The 20102-nt window shown below is 39.2% G+C and overlaps 1 protein-coding gene across 2 annotated transcripts; it reads left to right on the top strand.

Moving 5' to 3' along the window:
- Nucleotides 1–1666: 1666 nt before the first annotated feature.
- rbms1a (RNA binding motif, single stranded interacting protein 1a) lies at nt 1667–19154 on the top strand. Of its 2 annotated transcripts, none has more exons than XM_069697877.1 (14): nt 1667–2076; nt 4197–4339; nt 6512–6570; nt 7960–8051; nt 9238–9395; nt 10179–10258; nt 10378–10478; nt 11163–11212; nt 11298–11388; nt 13072–13122; nt 13974–14075; nt 14959–15027; nt 15277–15351; nt 17318–19154. In XM_069697877.1, the coding sequence occupies exons 1-13, from the start codon at nt 2026–2028 to the stop codon at nt 15343–15345; spliced, it is 1116 nt and encodes a 371-aa protein (XP_069553978.1). In that variant the 5' UTR covers nt 1667–2025; the 3' UTR covers nt 15346–15351; nt 17318–19154. The 2 variants fall into 2 exon arrangements, with proteins under 2 accessions (XP_069553978.1, XP_069553976.1); XM_069697875.1 differs by having other exon boundaries at nt 1668–2076; nt 17066–19154.
- The last annotated feature ends 948 nt before the right edge of the window (nt 19155–20102 follow it).

The raw sequence follows: 20102 nt of genomic DNA, 5'->3' as shown, positions 1-20102 counted from the left end.
ATGTGTAGTTAGGCCCAACACCTTTAGGGCCACATATGTGCCTGTGTAGTTTCCCTGCTGCATAAGTCAATGTGAACCTTTTATCTGTCTGATTATAACTGGCTTTGTTAAACATCATTCCCTTTAGTTCTCTTCATTTCCTGTTATCTCTTCACAGCGAAACAAAGGCAACAACACTTCAACACTTTTCCTCATGAGGTAATGTCCACTAAATTAAAAACCAGAGGACTGTAGCACATCACATTGAATTATGTCTTTTTTCTTGTGTTTTTTTCAATGGATGATGGCAAGGGCAGTTTGCAAATAGATATAGTTCAAACACTTTTAACACAGAAGGTTATAAAACGGTACATTTTACTGACAGAAACACGTGATAGCATTACATACTATTTATGTGCCAGCTTGTTTCAGTTCTACATTGAATTGAACCTAAAGCTCTAAGGTGTTTGCACCAAGAGCAATAATAAAACTCAACATTTAAATGCATTTTAGAGGACATGTGCATCACATTTCTGACAAAGTAAAGGCAATGCATTGTGGTGCATTTGCTATAGCTTGTGATCTCTACTGAAATTTAAAATAAAATGTGTCTGCACGTAATGCTTGTAGAGTGACCAAATGAGGTTTGTAATATTGTGTCGTAATCTTCCAAGTCAAGTAAAGTTCATTGGTTTGAGAAATTAAAGATATTTACACATAAATGCATCATCTGGGCCAAAATACAGGATTTTAGAACCAGATGATTAGTTTATGTCCCTGTAATGCTAATTGTTTGCATTCTTTAGACTTTTGTATATCTAATAATGGTTTATTGATTAATGAGTTCTGTAAAATCTAACTTTTTCAAATTAACCCTTAAATTCCTGTCCACAGCAGAAGATCAAATAAGTAGAAAAGCATATTTAAAGCATAAATAACAAAGCATTTCATCTTTAAAAGCACTGGAAACCCTGAACAGAAGAAAGTTCCTCTTTCGCATCATTCAGCAGCCTGAGTTTTTTGTGCCATATGTGAAAATGCTTAGCTTACACTTTTACAAACAGCACAGAAGCAAATCAATCTTGTAAATGCACTCAAATGTGAAAACATTAATAGTTTGATTTGCAAGGGGGTCAATATTCTGTTTCTCCTATACATCAAACCTATATTTCCCCATGATCTGCATACAATTATGGCGCCTAGAGGAAGCATTTCTGGAAATCTTCAATAACCTACTTGGCTATTAAAGATTTAAATAAAGGGGATTATTTTACGCCTTGTTCCCAAATCTTCGCTCTCTGTTCTTGGTTATGAATCCAATCTCTCCCACAGTTGGGTTTACAGGGAGAGTGTGACCTCCTGTCCAGGCCAGCCGCTGCTTATATTACATTGCATCCTGATTCTCTGACATGTAGTATGTTGGATGGGGGGAAGGGTATGAAGAGGAAGAGGGTGTGTGTGTGAGTGTGTGTGTGTGTGTGTGTGTGGTTGGAGGAGGTGGGGGTGAAGAATGCTTGGTATGTGCGGACGACAACAACATGAAAGGCGGCGAGCGTTCAGCCTAACCGATTGTGCGCCTGCAAATCAAACCCAAAAGCACGTTGTATCCGATTATAAATTGAACCACACACCCCAGACGCCTCGGCGCGCCTTTGTCGCCAAAAACTAACCGCCGGTGCGAGTTTTACCGAAGCGGCCACGCAGTTTATTTGATGTCAAACACCCTGCAGAGGCGGAGATGGTTTGGTCTGTAGTAGGTGGGACTGCCGAGCGGTCTGCAGCAGGACGTCGTAGATCAATGAACCGGACCGGAGGGTTGGTCCATCGCCTGGTGTGCATCTATCTGACTGTATAGATGTGTCAGTATACCTATGCAGGACCGAGGCTTTTTTCTACTGTTATAACCGGCCCGATCAGCATGCGGATGTTATAAAGCGACTGGCTATTTTCTAGGCTCCCTCCACCGCTCGGATTCCGTCTCTACAGTGGCTCATCGTCGCGATTCTCTTTTCTTTTGGGAACTAAAATACATCCGTAACCTCCAGGATGATCTTTGCAAACACAGGCAACCCGCTGAAGACAGCCAATCGTAAACAGGTAGGCCAAAAACACACATAATGTTTGGTGTTTTTTTTCTGCCTACTTTTTTTTTTTTTTTTTTTTTTTTTGTGCTCACACTTGAGCTTAGCGTTTGAATAAACAGGCTGAGTAATAGCAGCCTCACATGACATTGGGAAGCCCTTCTTGATTTCCTATGGAATATATGCATTTTTCCACGTCTTTTTAAATACCAAATGAATTCAATTATATTAAAAATATAGACCTATAGCTCCCAGCACTCGTCAAACGAGAATCTGATCATCTGATAGGCTAAAAACCGGCCGCTGACCCGATCTATAGCTCTACAACCGATACTTTAATCATTGTGTCTGTATAACCTTGTTTTCCCAGTCGCTCGCCAACTCTGGTCAATATGTATGACGGTAATTGTAGTCCATTTTCATAGGTTAATGCATTCTGGGTGAATCGAGAGCCACACAGAGAGAAAGGGCTGTAATGTAGTGTATGTCAGTGTGCTGGACTGAACCGTGCCGCCTGCATTCTTCATTTTGACCTCTCAGGTGAACAGACCGGTAATTGAAGGCCGTGCCCCTCTGCTTTCCTATCACATATGAGATGGGAATGGGGAGGGAAAGAAAAAAAAAAAAACAGGCGCAGAGATGAGAGGCAGCGGTTATTTTAACCTCTAATGATGGAAATGTAAGCCCTGTGTGATGGATGAAATGGACTGAGCGGTCAGTTTTCAGCCAGAAGCATATATAAGCTGCAATATTTATTCATCAGAAAGGACTGTATATGACTTTGAGGGCAGGAATCTAAAACCAAACCTCGTAGGAATACCTGCAGGAAAGATTGGGTTTGCAGTGTAGGTGTTTAATCTGCTAAAATGCCTCTGTGAAATAGCTGTCCTCAAATGAAGATGTGAACCCTTGATGATCCTTAAAAAGACAGTTACCATTGTAATTGAATACCAACAAAAAATGTAAGGCCTCAGCCTGACAACAGACCTAACAGATGTTCCTGCCACGGCAATCAATTCTTTATCTGTAAAAGAAAAATATGAGCTTTTAACCATCACATGACTGGAAGAATAGCTCGGTGTTTTTCTTTTCTTTTTCTTTTTTTTTTTGTTGGCCATGGATATAGTTGTGTGCATATCTTGGGCTCTTGAAGTGAATTGTCCTTTGGTTATGGACAGATGGTGTGATTCTGCCATGCTTTGCCTTTGATCTGATCTGGAGAGCGTTTGGGGTGGCTGGGAGCGATTTTAATGAATGAGTAAGGGGAAGGAAATGCTTTGCGGGGCAGTGTGGTGCGGTTTGGCTCACAAGTATGAAGAAAACTGTCGGTTACTTATTAACACTTCAGCAGGATGTAAGAAGTGATGAGCACAGTTTTAATCACACTGTGATTCACAAAGGCCCACCTAGAATAAATATGTTTTAATGTGCTCTGTGTGGTGGGCAGAATTATCTTTTTACAGCATCCAGGACCTTAAAGGTCAACGCTTTCTGTCACCAAAAACCCAAACAGTGGTCGAAAAAATATTCCAATCCTTTAAAAAAAAGTAGAAATACTATTGATATTCAATTACAGTTAAAAGGATTTCAAGGTGTTAAGTAGAAGTACATAAATTGTATTGATAATGCACAAATGCTCCTCTCAGATAATAATTTATCCCTCGATATAATTAATGTAATTTGTGAATGCATAGCACATTTTTGGTACTATTATATACTACTGTTACTTAATTAAGCTCATATATGTTTGTCATGTAAAATCTTTATCTGTTAAGTGGATATCAGTGCCATATAAATGTAGTGGAGTAAAAAGTACCATATTTCCCTCTGAAATATCATGGAGTTCAAGTGTAAAGTACATCAACGTTGCACTTAAGTTCAGTGCTGTTGTTGTGTCAGATGACAAAGTAGGAAACTGACTGCATCAGATCACTGATGGCCATCACTTATCATCCTAAGAAAGAAGTGCTTTTTAATGTAGCCTGAAATGGTAAAGTCAGATTTTCTTTTCCTCGTCTGCGTTTTTGCATCTCTGTTTCACACAGATTAAATTGCTCTTGTGATCACTGTTGACCTGGGTTTAATTTAGATTATTTAGCTCCCGTACACTTCTAACAGTGGGTTTCCTGTGCACAGTCCTACCCCATGACTCCGTCCAGTCCCAGCAGCAGCAGCAACTGCAGCAGCACAGGCCTGGAGCAGCTCAGCAAAACTAACCTTTACATCCGCGGCCTGCCTCCCGCCACTACAGACCTGGACCTGGTCAAGCTCTGTCACCAGTGAGTACACGCACATATACCGTATGAACAGTACAAGTATGGTCATGTGTGCGAACACCAGTTCATTGTCACAGATGTATTTGTTTTCTGAAATGGTGGGTGTAAAAAACAAAATGTCATTCCAGACTGATTTGATGAAGGTCTCTCATCAAAAATACAGAAAAACTGTCTGCCTGTAAAACTCCTGTGAAATTTTATTAACACACTTAAATTAGTGTAATTATTAGGACATGTTTTTGGTAAAAAAAAAAAAAATTCTTCCTTTTTTCTGGCCTATATTTTGGGAAATACACTAATTCGCTTTCTTGACAATAGTTATGCGACACACAATCACATCTGTAGGCTAAAATTTAAAGCCACAAATGGTTAGCTTAGCATTGCACAAAGACTGGAAACAAGTGGAAACAGCTAACCCATGTCAAACAATGCCATTTTTACACCTCCAGTTTTTGTAATATTAATAAGGGCCGGCAATATTTTTCATATTTTGTTATCTTTGGACAGGCTAGCTGTCCCCCCCCCCCCTTTTTTTTTTTTTTTTTTTTTCACATCTGTGTAAAGCTAAGCTAACCAGGTGGTAGCCTCTTGAAAAAGTACAATATGTAAGATTTAAGGGTTCAGTGTGTAGGATTTAGGAGGATCTGTTGGTAGTTGGTTTATAATATTCATTTTTATTTTTCATTACGGTATAATCACCTGAAACTAAGAATCGTTGTGTTTTCGTTACCTTAGAGTGAGCCATTAATATCTACAAAGGGAGCAGGTCCTCTTCGACAGCATGCCATGCTGCGCTGCCATGATTCTACAGTAGCCCAGATGGGACAAACCAAACACCGGCCCAAAGAAGGCCCCATCACGTTCTTTGCACGTTTTGTGACCACTATAGATTCTCAAAGCGTACACATATTTGACATAACATTATTATTTTACATTTTGTTTAAATTTTAGTTAAAATTTAAAAGATTGTACAAATTGTACCTTAAACTCTTGCCATGAAAATATAAAATGCATTTCACAAAATTGGCAAATCATTTGTTTTTAAACTTTTAAACCTTAAGAATGAAAAAAAATTCTGGATTTCAACAAAGTTTTTTTTTTTTTTTTTAACAGATTTTAGTCTCTGATTTCCTCTTTAATAAGAATTTGAGAAAATGTAATAAATAAATTGCATTTAACTGGGTATATAGATAATGAATAATAAAAACTGACTGACTGATGTTTTTGCACTAAAACTAAAATGTTGGCATTTAAAATTGCATACTGGTTTAACCAGTGTACACTGACAACATAAAATGTTCCACCCACCATACCTCTATAAACAGACACGCATGGAGAAGTCTTAGCTTAACTTTGGTCTGTGAAGTAAACTTAAAATTATGGTTCTCTAGTAAGAGCAAAACCAGTCATGTAAAGCAGTCTCGTGAACATGTTTGATACATGTTGATACCATAAGCTCCAGTCTGAGTGGTTAGTGTGGTGGAAGGCATAATTAGTGGAGTTGTGTCTTGTCCCTTTCCTATGAATCACAAGCTTATGGAGAGAGGCATTCACCCATGTAACCAGCAGCAGCAGCAGCTGTTTGTGTCCTGTTTGCTTGTGTTTTGTTCGTGTTCCCAATGGTGTTTGCCAGCACAAAGCAGAAATGAAAGCGCTTTTCATAGCAACAAGGTTTGAATAGTGATGTAAGCTAGGCATTCAGTCTGTATGGTGTGTGTGTGTGTGTGTGTGTGTGTGTGTGTGTGTGTGTGTGTGTGTGTGTGTGTGTGTGTGTGTGTGTGTGTGTGTGTGTGTGTACGCTCGGAGAGCAACTCACAACTTCTGTCATCACTCGACTTGAGTGTGAAGTCAGAAATAAAGCAAACCCTGAAACATTTGAATTAGATTCAAAGTGTTTAGAAACACAGGGGAGAGTAGCAAAGTATTGTATGTGCATCTAAAATTTCCAGTCACCATGATAACGACCAGTTGTTTTCATAAATTGTTCTTTTCTGTTTGTGCTCACAGTGAGGACGAATGAAGGGTTTCTCACTACATTTTCTGTGGATTTGGACACGCAGAATTTTCAATTACAATAATGAGAAGTCTGATGCAATAAGTAGACTATCATCAGTCTTACCTTTTGTTTTCAAAGAGAGTTCTTTGTCAATAATCTCCATTTTGTTGTGCACCCAGGTATGGAAAGATTCAGTCTGCAAAGGCGATCCTGGACAAGACCACCAACAAGTGTAAAGGTCAGTGAGGTCATTGACTCGCAGTACCTGCTGTCATTGTTCAGTGATGTACAATGACACAAAAAAAGTGTACTTGAAAACACAATAGTGAGTCACCTGAGATATTTTAATAAAACAGTTAAAGACACAGTTTGCTTTATGTGACTCCACATGACAACTCCAAATATACCATGTTGGATTCCCACACCTGCCAGTCACCTCACAGTTTCCCTTTATTTCCATAGTGTATGAAAATCAATTCGTGGCGACTGGGTACTTGCTTGAGTTGGTAATTTATCACCGTGAACGTCAGCAGTCAAATTTCTGCTGTGGCATGGTATCGCAGCTGGAAGTGCAGATTGATTTGCAAAGTCTTCACTGCATTTCAATGCCATGATAACATCAATTTGGCAAAAACAAAAGCAGATTATGATGGATTGCCCAATGCAAGTATGTGTAGAGTCTCCACGAACAAATTTCCTCGCCTTTATGGAAATACATGGAAAACAGTAAGTGGCTGTATAATGGGAAAACATGTTCAAAAAGCACAAACACCATGGATGCTTTGGAAGATGGGGACAAGGCATGCAAAGTATGTGTATGTTGTCATAAAATGTGTCAGACATAGGTTAAGTTCTTAAAGGAATAGTTCACCATTTTGACTTCAAGACTCCAGGAAGTCATTGAAGCCAGCCAGAGGTTTTGCTCTGACTAAATAAAAGGGATATAATATGGTGATTAGTGAGGATGTTTTTGTTTACACTGGTGCTTCAAAGTTTGTGAACCCTCTAGAATTTTCTATCTTTCTGCATAAATAGGACCTAAAAAAAAAAATTAAATTAAATTAAATTTAAAAAAAAATCATCAGATATGCACAAAAGTAGATTGAAATAATCCAATATTACACATTGGAGCATCATGTTCTTCAATAAATAAATGACCAAGCATAATATGTTTATCTCATTTGTTTAATTGGCTTATCTGTATCTACTTGAAAGATTTGTGTGCAAATCTGATGATGTTTTATGTCATATTTTTACAGAAATATAAAAGATTGTAAAGGATTCAAAAACTTTCAAGCAGTTGTATCCCTCTGTTGCCCGTGTTTAGTCAAACATATTGACTGCACTAACATGAGAGTGGTTTTGACCCTCTCATCTAACTGAGGTAGAAAGTGACTATCAGATTCTTTAACATTTGTGATTGTGTATAATGACTGAAAATATCAAAATATATTGTCATGTTTTCAGGAATATGCACTAAATTTGCATATTCCTGAAAACATGACAATATATTTTTTTATATTTAATCAATATATACCTCAGTAATAGCAACAATAGAAAATGTACAAAGGTGGATGTTCTTATTATTTCATGCCCTCTGATATGAATACTGTCCTACAAACTCCAGGTTACGGCTTTGTGGACTTTGACAGCCCAGCGGCTGCTTTAAAAGCAGTACATGCTCTGAAAACCAGCGGCATACAGGCCCAGATGGCCAAGGTGAGTTTGGTGCAGGCATGTGTGAGCGTCTGTGTGTGCATATTTGTCATGCTTGTGAACATCTCTTTGGGGCTGTGCTTCTGTGATGCATGCATGCCTCTCTCCGGTGTGTGCTAAGGAGAATGACATTAGACTGGTCACATGACCTCAGCTGACAAGCTGTTCTTCCCGTGACCCCATTTACTTTCACTGTAGAAACCAGATGTCACGTCTCCCTCTGCCAAATAACCTGTCAGTCAGTGTGATGCGTTACACACAGGACCACCAGCTCACACTATTATACCACCCCAGTTAGCCTGGACTATATAGATTGTAAATTCTTTTACCACCATTATTACTATGTCACTGGGTGTAAGCAGTTACCATTCATGCATACTGATGTAGGCATATCTGCACCAAAGCACTGCAACAACAGCACTACTGCTTTGAGCTATTCTTGATCCTCTGTGACCAATTGTAAGTAAAGCCCACCAGTTTTTTTTTTTTTTAATATTTCAAAAATATTTTTAGATGACAAACAGGACATTTCCTAATCACATCTGTGTGGCTCGTAGCGGACAGCGGAAATTGTCTGCATCATCAAATTTCTTTCAGTCCTTTCCCCCCATGGCCTGTGTTGCTGTGCTTAAATTCACGGGTGAGAGTTCGTTGATGAAGGTTTGCTCTCGGGAGACCTGCTTGTAGCTGCTCTGTTTGGAACAAACATGGCAGCACACAGTCTGCGTGTTGTGGTAGCTAGGCTACGCTGCTCTCCTGCTGTTTCTAGGGAAGACCGTAGAGGCGCTGAGCTGCTGCACAGTGCAGATGAAGTTGTGTGTGTGTGTGTGTGTGTGTGTGTGTGTGTGTGTGTGTGTGTGTGTGTGTGTGTGTGTGTGTGTGTGTGTGTGTGTGTGTGTACAGGAGAGCTTAATAATGTTTGTTCAAATAAATGTCCCTTTGACTCTTAACCATAGTTTAGCAGAGTTCAAACCTAACCTGCACAAACACAGAGTAAAATATATTTTGTCCCACTATCAGTGAAGAAATACCACAGCAATGCTTTTATAAAAAAAAATGTTTTTTTTTAAACTATTTTGGAATGTAGCTCTTTCAAGTCATGGGCCACATCCCAAATATACAAAAAAAAAAAAAAAAGCACATGGGCTTCAATATACCTTTTCTTTCTCATCTTCTTTCACGTGAGCAGCAGCAGGAGCAGGACCCCACAAATCTGTACATTTCCAACTTGCCTCTGTCCGTGGATGAGAAAGAGTTGGAGAACATGCTGCAGCCCTTCGGTCAGGTCGTATCCACGCGGATCCTCCGAGACTACAGCGGCAACAGCCGAGGCGTGGGCTTCGCCAGGTCAGTCACAGAAGATTGACAGAAGGAGTATTCGTTTATTCTCTGCTGAATCATTTTTAAAGTAGATGCAGAATAAACAAACTTATGATGATAAATAAACACCAAAATATCACTTAAATAATGCTATTAAGTGTATAGCATTATACATTAACATTGATGATTGTTAAAGCACAATCATCAATGTTAATTATAAATTGGCTCTAAACAGGCAATTTAGAATTAAAAATAAGATTAGCAGCAAATACTTGACTGTTGAAGAATATTTTTGATATATTATAACAATAAATTACTGGAGGTTGAGTTTTATTATAATTTAGAGCAACCCAGACTATGTTCTACTCAAACTTGTTACATGGAGTCAGTTACATCCTGTTGTCTGTACAGGACTTCCGTCTGTATTTACACTACTGTCAGTCGGTTTTTAATAGCAAACAGTGTAAATCTGATCATCACACTCAAGAGACATAGAGGCTTTGTTTGTGTTGACTTTTTTTTTTTTTTTACTTCTTTGGCTCATTCATGATCTTCAAATTCATTTTCTTGCTGAAACTTTTGTTATAATGTATTTGCCAACTGTTTTAGACTACTTCAGTTGTCTGTTATAACTATACAGAATGTCAAGCATCACTAAAATGTTACATTTTTCTATTAAAAAAAAAAAAAGGGGCCCAGAGCCATTCAAGTCATGCCTAACAATACCACTCTGTGTTAAAGAAAAGTCTGCTGTAGATCGTCTGTTTGTGGTTTGATGAGTCACAGTTGTTTCATTTTCTCCCTTGTCAGGATGGACACAACAGAGCAGTGTAACGCAGTCATCTCCCACTTCAATGGGAAATTCATCAAGATAGCTTCTGGTGCTCTGGGTAGGAAAGAATTTCACCTTTATGTAATTTCATCGTTTCCTTCCGATGAAAACTGTGGAGGTGGTGATGATTAATATCTGAGCGACTGTTAATATGTCTGTTTTGTGCGTTGCCCTCAGCTCCCTCTCAGCCCTTGCTGTGTAAGTTTGCTGACAGTCAAAGGAAGAAACACGCTCACAGTGGATTTGTTCCCAACGGACAGACAGGAGATCTCAGACTAGTAAGTATCTCTCTGACATGCACTCTAACCTTTTGCCCCCATTGTGCTTCCTTGTGTGAGTTTTTTTTTTTTATCATTGTATCAAGCACACAAAACAAATATTTACTGTGTAATTCTGGAGAAATCAGTGTACATTTGAATATAAATGGTCAATCATGCGTTTCTTTCCAGGATTTTGAGACAAAATTTAACACATAAAAATCTGATGCTAAGATATGTCTGAGTCACATAGCCGAAAGAAAATGAAAAGGTGATATTTCAAACCAAGCGGCAACCAACAGTGACATCACCTAGTGGTTTTGTGAATGGCCATTATGAAGCCTCGAGTTCGGATTTTGGCAAAGATGGCGCCATCTTGCTGGTTCGGAGCAGTTTAGAGCCGGTAGTGAATTTTTTTGGAATAACTGGGAAGGAGCAAGTGGTGGATCTGACTTGATCTAATTGGAAACTGGACAAAGTGATGTCATGCCCAACTATTGCACCACAGACCTGTCAATCAAATAGACACACCCCAAAAACACCTGTTTCAAACACAAAAAATAGTCTCACATAACCTCATCACAACTGATATATTGATCATGTTCATATGCACTGATCATTACTGTTTTTTTTTTTCAATTCTAATGGTGCAGTATTAGGATACAAATATGTAATCCCACATTACTGTCCGTTTCCTCACTTTAGGGTGCAATGACTCTCACCTATGACCCCTCCTCAGCAGCCATACAGAATGGGTACGTTTCATTCTGATTACAGCAGCTCATGACACCATTTAACTTTCAGCTTGCCTCATATTTCTAAATATTTTCGGTTTCCCAGGTACTATCCTTCTCCGTATCCAGTGTCCAACAGGATAATGACTGTGCAGCCTACAATGTCTCCCTACATGTCTCCAGTCTCTGCCTACCAGGTACTGCAGGAGGGCCCCTTTAATGGGCTAAGATAAACATATCCAACAGTCAGAACTGAATTTAAATCATCGCTCTCTGTTTCCATCTGTGTTAGATCCGAGGTTATAGAGTGTTTATGTGGGTTAGGGTGTATTTTTGGTTGTGTGTGGGTTTCACAGGTGCTGTATCTGTAAGAATAGGTGTTAAAGCCTCGCTGGGCTACCTCACACTTCAGCAGCTCCATGTGGCAGTGGAATATTATTTGAATTTTTCTGCGTGTGAACAGCTTGGCCAACTAGAGATCATGTAATCTGATAATCAGTTTAGTAGTTCACGGGAGCAAAGTTGTCAAAAAAACCTCCTCGTTTCAGCAGGTACAGTCATCTTCTCTGAGTCAGGCTGAAGTGGGTTCCTTCTCATTATTTCTTAATATCTCCCTCTTAAGTTTTGATTCATTACTTTCTGTGCAGCAGAATCACCACTGACAAGTTATGTCGCTTGAAATCTAATTACACCGGAGAGATGAATCTGTACAGTTTTGTTGAGCAGGGTTGCAACACATGATAGTTGTTTTGAACAGTCCTCTTCCAGATGGCTCCCTGATAAATCCACAACATGTTTGTCTGCAAGATATTCCCATCATGTGAGGATTTGGTAATAAGATCACAAATTCTCCTCATGTTTGTTGAAGAAAAATGTCTTTACTTTTGATTAAAAAAATTGCGAAGTTAATCACTTACCTGCCAACTTAAGAACTGTGATCACTTACAGTACAAGCATTGTTTTGTTTGAACGAGGAGGTTTTTTTTTCACCAATTCAGACCTAACAGCAGCGCCTAACAAAGGTTAATCTTTTCTATCACATGAGGGAGATGGTTCCGCTCAGGTACTTCCCTCTGGGTCCTATTCATGCACACTTAAGTCTCCAAGTAAGATTATAGAGCGCTGTCAATGATTCAGAACACTCTTTTCAGCTACACATATGCGGACTACAGTCATACTGCATCAAGCAACCATCCAAACCATACATTGAAAGGAGAAAGGGAGCGTTTTAACACACTTTCAGTATATATTGTTGTTATCTGCAGTAAGTTGCAGCTCAAAACCTGCAACTTCTCTGTTCTTAACCTGGCACATCATGCCTGTTTCCTTGTGTGTTATAGAAGTGGTTACAAAGACCTACAGTCAAAGGTCATCAGGCCAAGAGCCAGATCAGTCATCCAGGACTTGGTTAACAAACTTAGGCCAAGAAGACCTAAAAAAACAGCGTGTGGAACATGGTCATAAAAGACTACCAGAATAACCTTCTGCCAGTTTCCTAGAAATGCTGGAAAACCAATGAGCAGCTCAGGAGGGGGAGGAGGCAGGATCTCACCCAGGTTGTTAGAAAGGCAGCAAATGACCTTTGCTAAACCGGAGATAGTGTTGGGAGGTGGAATAGGAAGTTTATTGAACTCCTGATCAGACAGTCTTACCCTCAGAACAGAGGCCATTAAGCTCCATACTATCATGTCAAGAGCGAGGGAAGCAAACTTGCCCATAAAAGCTGAAGGCTTTGAATATTTTTGGGCTGTCATGGCTGACCACGATCTTTCAGCAGGCTGTTGAAGCCATAATTTGTGATTTATTCACTCAAGACGCACCAATAACTTTGTCTCTTCATCTGCCTGTCCCTCCTTGTCTCATCCCCCCTCCCCCATTAGGTACAGAGTCATTCTTGGGTGGCACATCAACCATACATCATGCAACACCCGGTAAGGGAACAGCAGCACTACACACCACCTCCCATTCTGTGTACAGGAAATGGGTGTGTGGTGCCGCTACAGCAAAAAGCTTTGAGTGTTACTTTAATCAGCCTGTGCTGCTGACGCAGTCAATCCAACAACAAAACTTCCCCAAACACTCTGTAGGAGAAAAAAAAAATCATCGAGCTGAGACAAGTTCTGGTTAACAGCCAGTGTGTTTACACATTACGAGTGTGTATATGTGTGTTGGACTGTGCATGAAAGAGAAATGGAACAACTAAAGAGACATTCAGCCACTGCTGCTGCTGCCTCCCCTCACCCCCCCTCCTCTGTCTCTCTAGATCCAGCAGGAAATGCCTGAAGCAGAGACAGTCTTGTGACTCTTTGACTCTTCCAACAGATGGTTTCCAGTGGAACAAGTGTCTCTGCTGATCTGCCCCCTCCCCCACTTTTAGTTAGGAAATGGTCTATTCCCCAAAGGCATCATGTTTAAAGGAATATGCTCCATCTGAAGACCGAGTAGAGCTGGCAACGCGACACATTTAAAAACAAATTTAGGGGGCCTAAAACACAAAACACAATTTTTTTACTTCAGAATACACGGAGTACTTTCTTGTTACCTCTAAATAATACAGTGTCACAGTGTAGTAACAGTGTTAGTGCTATTGTCAAGCTTCTCAACTGAGCTTTCTGCTCTGTGCTGTTTTGGACAGTGACGTACTACATCTCACCATCACAGCCTTCCACTGTGGCTGCTGCCCTATGTGGTACTTCTGCTTTATCCCAATGACTTGATTTAGTTTGTAAAACTCTTCTCATGTGACACGAGGTAAAAAAATTTGAACTGCCTTGTACCGCAGGCTGCTGTGATGTCTCCCTCTGTGGATCCCTCCATGTCACTGCACCCCACAGCCATGATTAGTCAGCAGATGGGCCAGCTGTCGTTGGGAAACACTGGAGCGGTGAGTGAAACTGTGGGATGTCCTCCATCACACTGCAGTGACCAAATTAAATCTGTATACCAAAACTAAATTAAATACATTCACCAATATTATGACAGAGTCTTAGTTTATTCTGCAGTATGACAATGAATAGCCATAAACTTGAGAACACGCCTGAGACATCTTTAATATAAACATTTTGCACAGACGTCTGTAAATTAGCAAACTGAAATCTTAATTTTCTGTTTGATTTTCCATTTTTAAAGAACATTAAAGTGTAATATTGATGCTGCTGAGCAAAAAAAAAACAAAAAAAATCGTTCTTAATGTATAAGAAAGATTTTCTGTTGACGTTTTGTTTAAACCTATAAATATAAGATGAAAAACAACTACAGTGTGGAGCCTCACGTGAAGCAGAATTTAACCAAAAGTTAAGGGTCTTGTACATAGTTAGTTGGGTCAAATAAATTAGCATTAGCTGGTTTACTGGTCAACAAAATACTTCTGTTTTTGTGATTTAAGTGAGACTGACATTTATTTTCTATAATCTGATGATTAAAGGGCTCCAGTTTTTAATTATTTTCCGATTAATTCCTCCGACTAGATTATTGTGAACAACTTGTGCTACATGTGTAAGAAGTTACATTCGCATCTCATAAACATTTCACCGCTGCAACAGTATTAAAATACTGCAGCACCAGTGACCTGAGATTCTTTAGATCCAGGACGAGGCTTTTCTCAATAGTTGTCCCAAAACTATGAATTTCTCCCTGTGCTGTAAAGCAGATTTATTTCGTTGTGTTTAATGTGCTGTATAAATATAGTTGAGCTGCGTTTCAGGCCGGACTATTTGTGATATACTATCCAATAATTTTGTGAAATTGTCATTTTTCTCATCTAACAGTATATTGCTCCAAACCCTGGTGTCCAGGGAGGCTACATGCCTCAGTATCCTCCCATGCAGGCAGCAGCTGTAAGTTTATTGTGTTTCTATCTTCATTCATTGCATTCACCTTCTATTTGGTGTCCATTTAGCTTTGATATATCAGTAATTACCTGAGAACATTGCAGCAGCCCACGTCAGTCTAATGGTCTCCCATTCATGAGGCCTTGAGTTGTTTTTGAAGTGTTTGTCCTCTAAAACTATCAATTATCTCAGTGCTCACACAGTGAAGACAGTTATTATCAGATTCTAAATGAGCGATGCTGTTGTGCTTTGCAGGAAAATGGCACGCCGCAGCAAGTGGATTCTTCCAACAACTCGTCTCCTTACAGTCAGCTCAGCAAGTAATCACAGGTACGCTTCAGTTTCTGAATGTAAGCTCTTTGACGTAAATGCCAGCAGGTTGTTTATTTCAGCAACTTTACTGCCACATAATAGTGAAGTTATGGTGACACATTCTAATAAAACACCAGGGTTTATGTTGCGAGTAACTGCTTTATTAATCAAACTAGAAGGGCATTTGGAGAGCGCAGACCTCCACCAAGGCCAGTAGTTTGCTATTCTAATAGTGGCGTTGTTACAGGAACATTAGTTCCTGTTCTCTCCTCCAAAACTACTGTCCACGAATGCTCTATAACGACTGCTTACTGTATTACGTTTAAACGTGTACATGCGCATCCCTGAAGATTACTGGTATCGGTGAATGGATTTTCATAGGGACTCATCTTATTTCTAGAATTGCCTACATTTTGACACTATTGTACTCTACTACCATCTACAGGATTTGAACATGTATTGCATTTAATAGGCCAAATGCCCTGTTTCGCAATGTTAATTAAAACTGAAAAATAAGTTGTGGATCTGTCTCCCGATTCGAACCCGCTCCAAAGTTTTACGAGTTCTTCCTTGGCTCACGCTACACCCTGCTAGCTTGGCTGCGCCGACTGTCACTCACGGCTTCAGTTTCCTTCGCTGTGAGAAAAGTCTGGTAACTCGGCTCGTATTTAGCGTTTGCGCAACCACTGTGAAGAGCGAACCAATCAGCAACCAGGGTGGGTGGTTAACTGCATTTGTTCCGCCCCTCCTTCACTTTGATTGGACGGATGGGGAGAGTAATAAGCGCAACGTCAATATTTTTTGCGGAATAAGCGCTCAGCACCTCGTCAAGCTGCTGACGTTCATTAAAACTATTTAAAAAAAATATGCTGCGCTCAGGAAAAAAAACACATTGGTGGTCAATGGCCCTAAGTAGTTGCGGAGCGTCCGCTGGTTTCGGGTGCATGCTGATTGGTTAAAATGAACCCGAGGTCTACGCCCAGTAGGATAGAACAACTGCAAACTATTCTCTATGGAGGGTGGACAGTCTGGTTCGCACCAGGCTGACACCCGATCAACCCAATCGTTTTTCTGTGATACTGCTGACGGACAAACAAACCAACTGAAAACATAACCTGTTTGGCAGAGGTAACAATTACTGAGACTTTACACAGTAGACCAGTATTATAGACTGCATATATAGTCATTAATATATATAAAAAAAAAAGTCAGGGTTACCAGGTTATAAAAAGTTACAATGTACAAATCCTTAGCCTTATTTGAAAAACATGACAAAGTCACTCAAAGCATTTTCTTAAAAATTCTCTCCAGACATATAGAAATAATCTGCTTTTGATAATAATTCGTGACTGATATGATTTCTTACATCATGCTTGTAAATTGCATATTGCACCATGTTTAGCCTCCACACAGGTAGAATCAAGTAATGCCACACAATCTTGCTTGCACATGCACCTTTTAATTTAAGGTGAGCTCAGAGAAACTTTCCTCCTTCAGTCTATTAATATGAAAATAGCCCTCGAGTGTCAAACATAAGTAACAATAAGCGAAAGACAGGCTTAAATTAATAAAACATATTTTTTTTAATAAAAACTTGATATCATTAATCTAATATTTATGAAGACGTTAATGGCCCTGCTTTATTAGAAACGGTGTAGATCCTGATTTATTCAAAATGTTGCTGTTCATGTTAGTTAAAGTTTTTATATCAGTATGTCTGCTTTCTCTTCAGGCCACATTACTGCTCTGTGAGCCAAAGGGCAGGTGAGAAGTTGCTGCCAACATCACAGGGATAACAGTCGCCGCCTGCTCTGATTGGACCAGATACATGAACTTTTTTGCACAGCCCCGACATTTGTAGTGGAAAATGAGGACAGTGTAAATGGACTCAAGCAGTTGGCTAATCACAGAAAGAAAAAAAAAAAAAAAAAAAAAAAAGATTTATTTTGATAAGAAACATGCTCTTCTTTTTCTCTTTTTCAAGGATTCTCAAACACTTGCCAGAGGACCCTTCCCCTCCTTCTCCTCTTCCTCCTCTTCCTCCTCTTCCTCCTCCCCATTCAAGTATGATGTGATATTAAAATGCATGAGATTGAGATATTTTCCCCCTTCCAGGTTTCTATGATTTTATAGTTACTTTATTCGTGGTATATGAAAAACCTTGCAGACCCTGTTTGCACTGAAGTTTGATGTTTTAGAATAACTTCATTTTGGTTTTCAAAGTTGCCACAGAATAGCTTAACAAATCCGTTCATGACCGATTGCACTTGACAGCTGATACAGATGACCATTTCATTAGGAAATTAATGAATTTATTATTGGAAAAGGTGCCTTCCTTATGTGACATCAAACATTCTCCAACATTATTTCATCAAACTCGATCAGGTGTCATATTTCTATCCAATTGATCAAATGTGTGCGTGACATCACGGAGATTTCCATTGAGTGTTTCGCTATCTAGTCGTCTGGTAGCAATAAAGACGTTGAAAGTCCCACGGCAATACTAATAATAAAAAAAAAAAGAACGGTGACAAACTCAGAGCAAGGTAATCCCTTATTTTCTTATTTCCTTTTTTTAAAACGTCAAGACATGACAAGAAGCAAGAGCCGTACTTTTATGAAATGACGAGTCTTACACGCAGTGGGCATCTTCTAGGAGGGTTTGTTTCTTTCTCTTGTGGTCAGTTTGACCAGTGATCTACCTCACGGTTCTGCTGCGGTCCGCTGGTGTTGCGGGGTTTGCAGGTAAAGCCCCTTTCCACCAGACTGGATGACGCAGAGCACGAAGCCACGCTCAGGAGCTGGCTAAACAGGACTTCTGCCGTTTGTCTCCCACATGCAGCGTTTTATCTTCCTGATCTCCAAAAAAAAAAAAAACGAAAGAAAAAAAAACAAAAAACATTGTGCTTTTTTTTAAAAAAATTTTTTTATTTGTACCTTTGTCATTGCTTCTGTTCTGGTGTTTCTTTTTCTCAACATGATTTGTGTCGTTCAGTTGTGATGCTCCATTTTAGAGATTCAACGTGAGACTAGCTTCTTCGTAAAGCAGGTGGTTTACGACGTGCTTGAAACAAATGAATGCGGATTAAAAGCATTTATTCGGTGTATGGATTTGACTTTGACAGATCTTACATGACTCACACTGCTACTGTTAAGCTCTCAAAAATAGTTAATAATAAAACAACATTTTAGCCAAATTGTGGTCATTTGGTTACGCAGCAGTTTGACAATGTAAATGCCAAACAATTGGGATGAATGGAAAAAAGTAACTTAAATCTTGCCTTGTGCAAAATATATGCAACAATCATGTATGAAGTCCTTTAAAAAAAAAAAAAAAAAAAGCAATATTTCACTAGGATTTGATGGAAGGTGAAACGACATGACAGACGGCATGTGTTTCTTAAGGATGAAATTTGTAAATTGTACACATTCAGGGCCAAAAGTGAAAAGTAAGTGAGTTGTATTGTTTGCTTTGCTTTTTGTTTTTCTTTAAAGTTCTGCTTTCTGATGTAAGAGCTCTACACTACTATGAAACAAGGAAAAATGGTCAAAGATGTACGGTCAGATCGCTAGTACTGAAGCAGGAAATGCTCACCATAGAAAAATACAGCCAGGCTTTTAACTTGAGTGTACTTTCCCAATTTGAACATTTGTTGCTGGAAAAAATGTAAAAATGAAAAAAAAAAAAAAAAAAAAAGTTGTTATCCTCATTGCTTCCCCCTGTCACCTTCGACTGATTCTCAAACAATCTTCTCCTTGCTCTCTCCTTTGAAAACATTGGAATAAAAACAGTGCTGAATAAAATGCTCTTCTCTTTCTCAGATTTGACTCCTGCCTCTTCAATTAACTGACAAATGCTGTACAAATACCAATAATGCATTAGTCCAGTCAATCAGTACTTTTCATCTTCTCCACTCAGCATGTTAAATTGGGCACTAAGTCCATCTCCGCAGTAAACATAAAGCTTAAAAAATTGGCAGATGTATTATTTAATATTTATTAAAAAGCTTTAAAAAAGAAAATCCTAAAGCATCATTTTTGATGGACTAGCCCACTTTCCGGTGCGGATAAATACACATTCAGTGCTGTAGAGGAAGTTTAAATCAGCAGAACGATGTATGAAGGATTTACATAAAATATGGATTATTAACCCTTTTAACACTCATCAGCCTCAATACAGGCCGAGTGAAGTCTGCCACTGTATATTTAAAGGCATTGGGCCATTTTGAATCAAATTTCACAACTATCTACTGAACCGTCTGAAAGCCCAAAGCCTCCTGACTCACGGGGTAAAGTACTTTAAGATACCAATTCAACAGCAGCAATAGGTCCATACTGAGTAAATAAAAGTGTGCTGCACACACAGCAAAGTTTGGTCTGCACATTGTTTTGACTGTAAGAGGGCAAGGAACAAAATCCCTCCAAGCTTTTTCTCCTCTTTTGTAAGAAACAGAAACATAAACGGGCGTGAATGTTAAGGGGTTGATGGTTTTCGGACAACAATGTGTTGGAAAAGTGTCGCACAGAGGAATGAGATATATCAAGCTTCAGCTAGACAGACAAAACTTGTTAGTTGGATGAATTGGTTGTTCGTTTTGTTTTTTTTAGGACATTTGTTAACGTACAGAATATTACCAGCCTTATCTTTTAAGAACAAACAGACTGAATTTACAGCCACAATCACAGGCAAGTTTAGAGATCAAACGATTTAAAAGTGAAAATTAGTATTACACTTTTGCACACTTGGCAGACCCAGTGAGAGACATTTC

Source organism: Brachyistius frenatus, unplaced genomic scaffold, assembly GCF_029030835.1.
Source record: "Brachyistius frenatus isolate BFR_SWC_R1_liver_20210118 unplaced genomic scaffold, ASM2903083v1 Contig_24, whole genome shotgun sequence".
Lineage (NCBI taxonomy): Eukaryota > Metazoa > Chordata > Actinopteri > Embiotocidae > Brachyistius > Brachyistius frenatus.
Note: the sequence above shows the minus strand (reverse complement) of the source record. Positions and strands in the feature narration are given on the sequence as shown.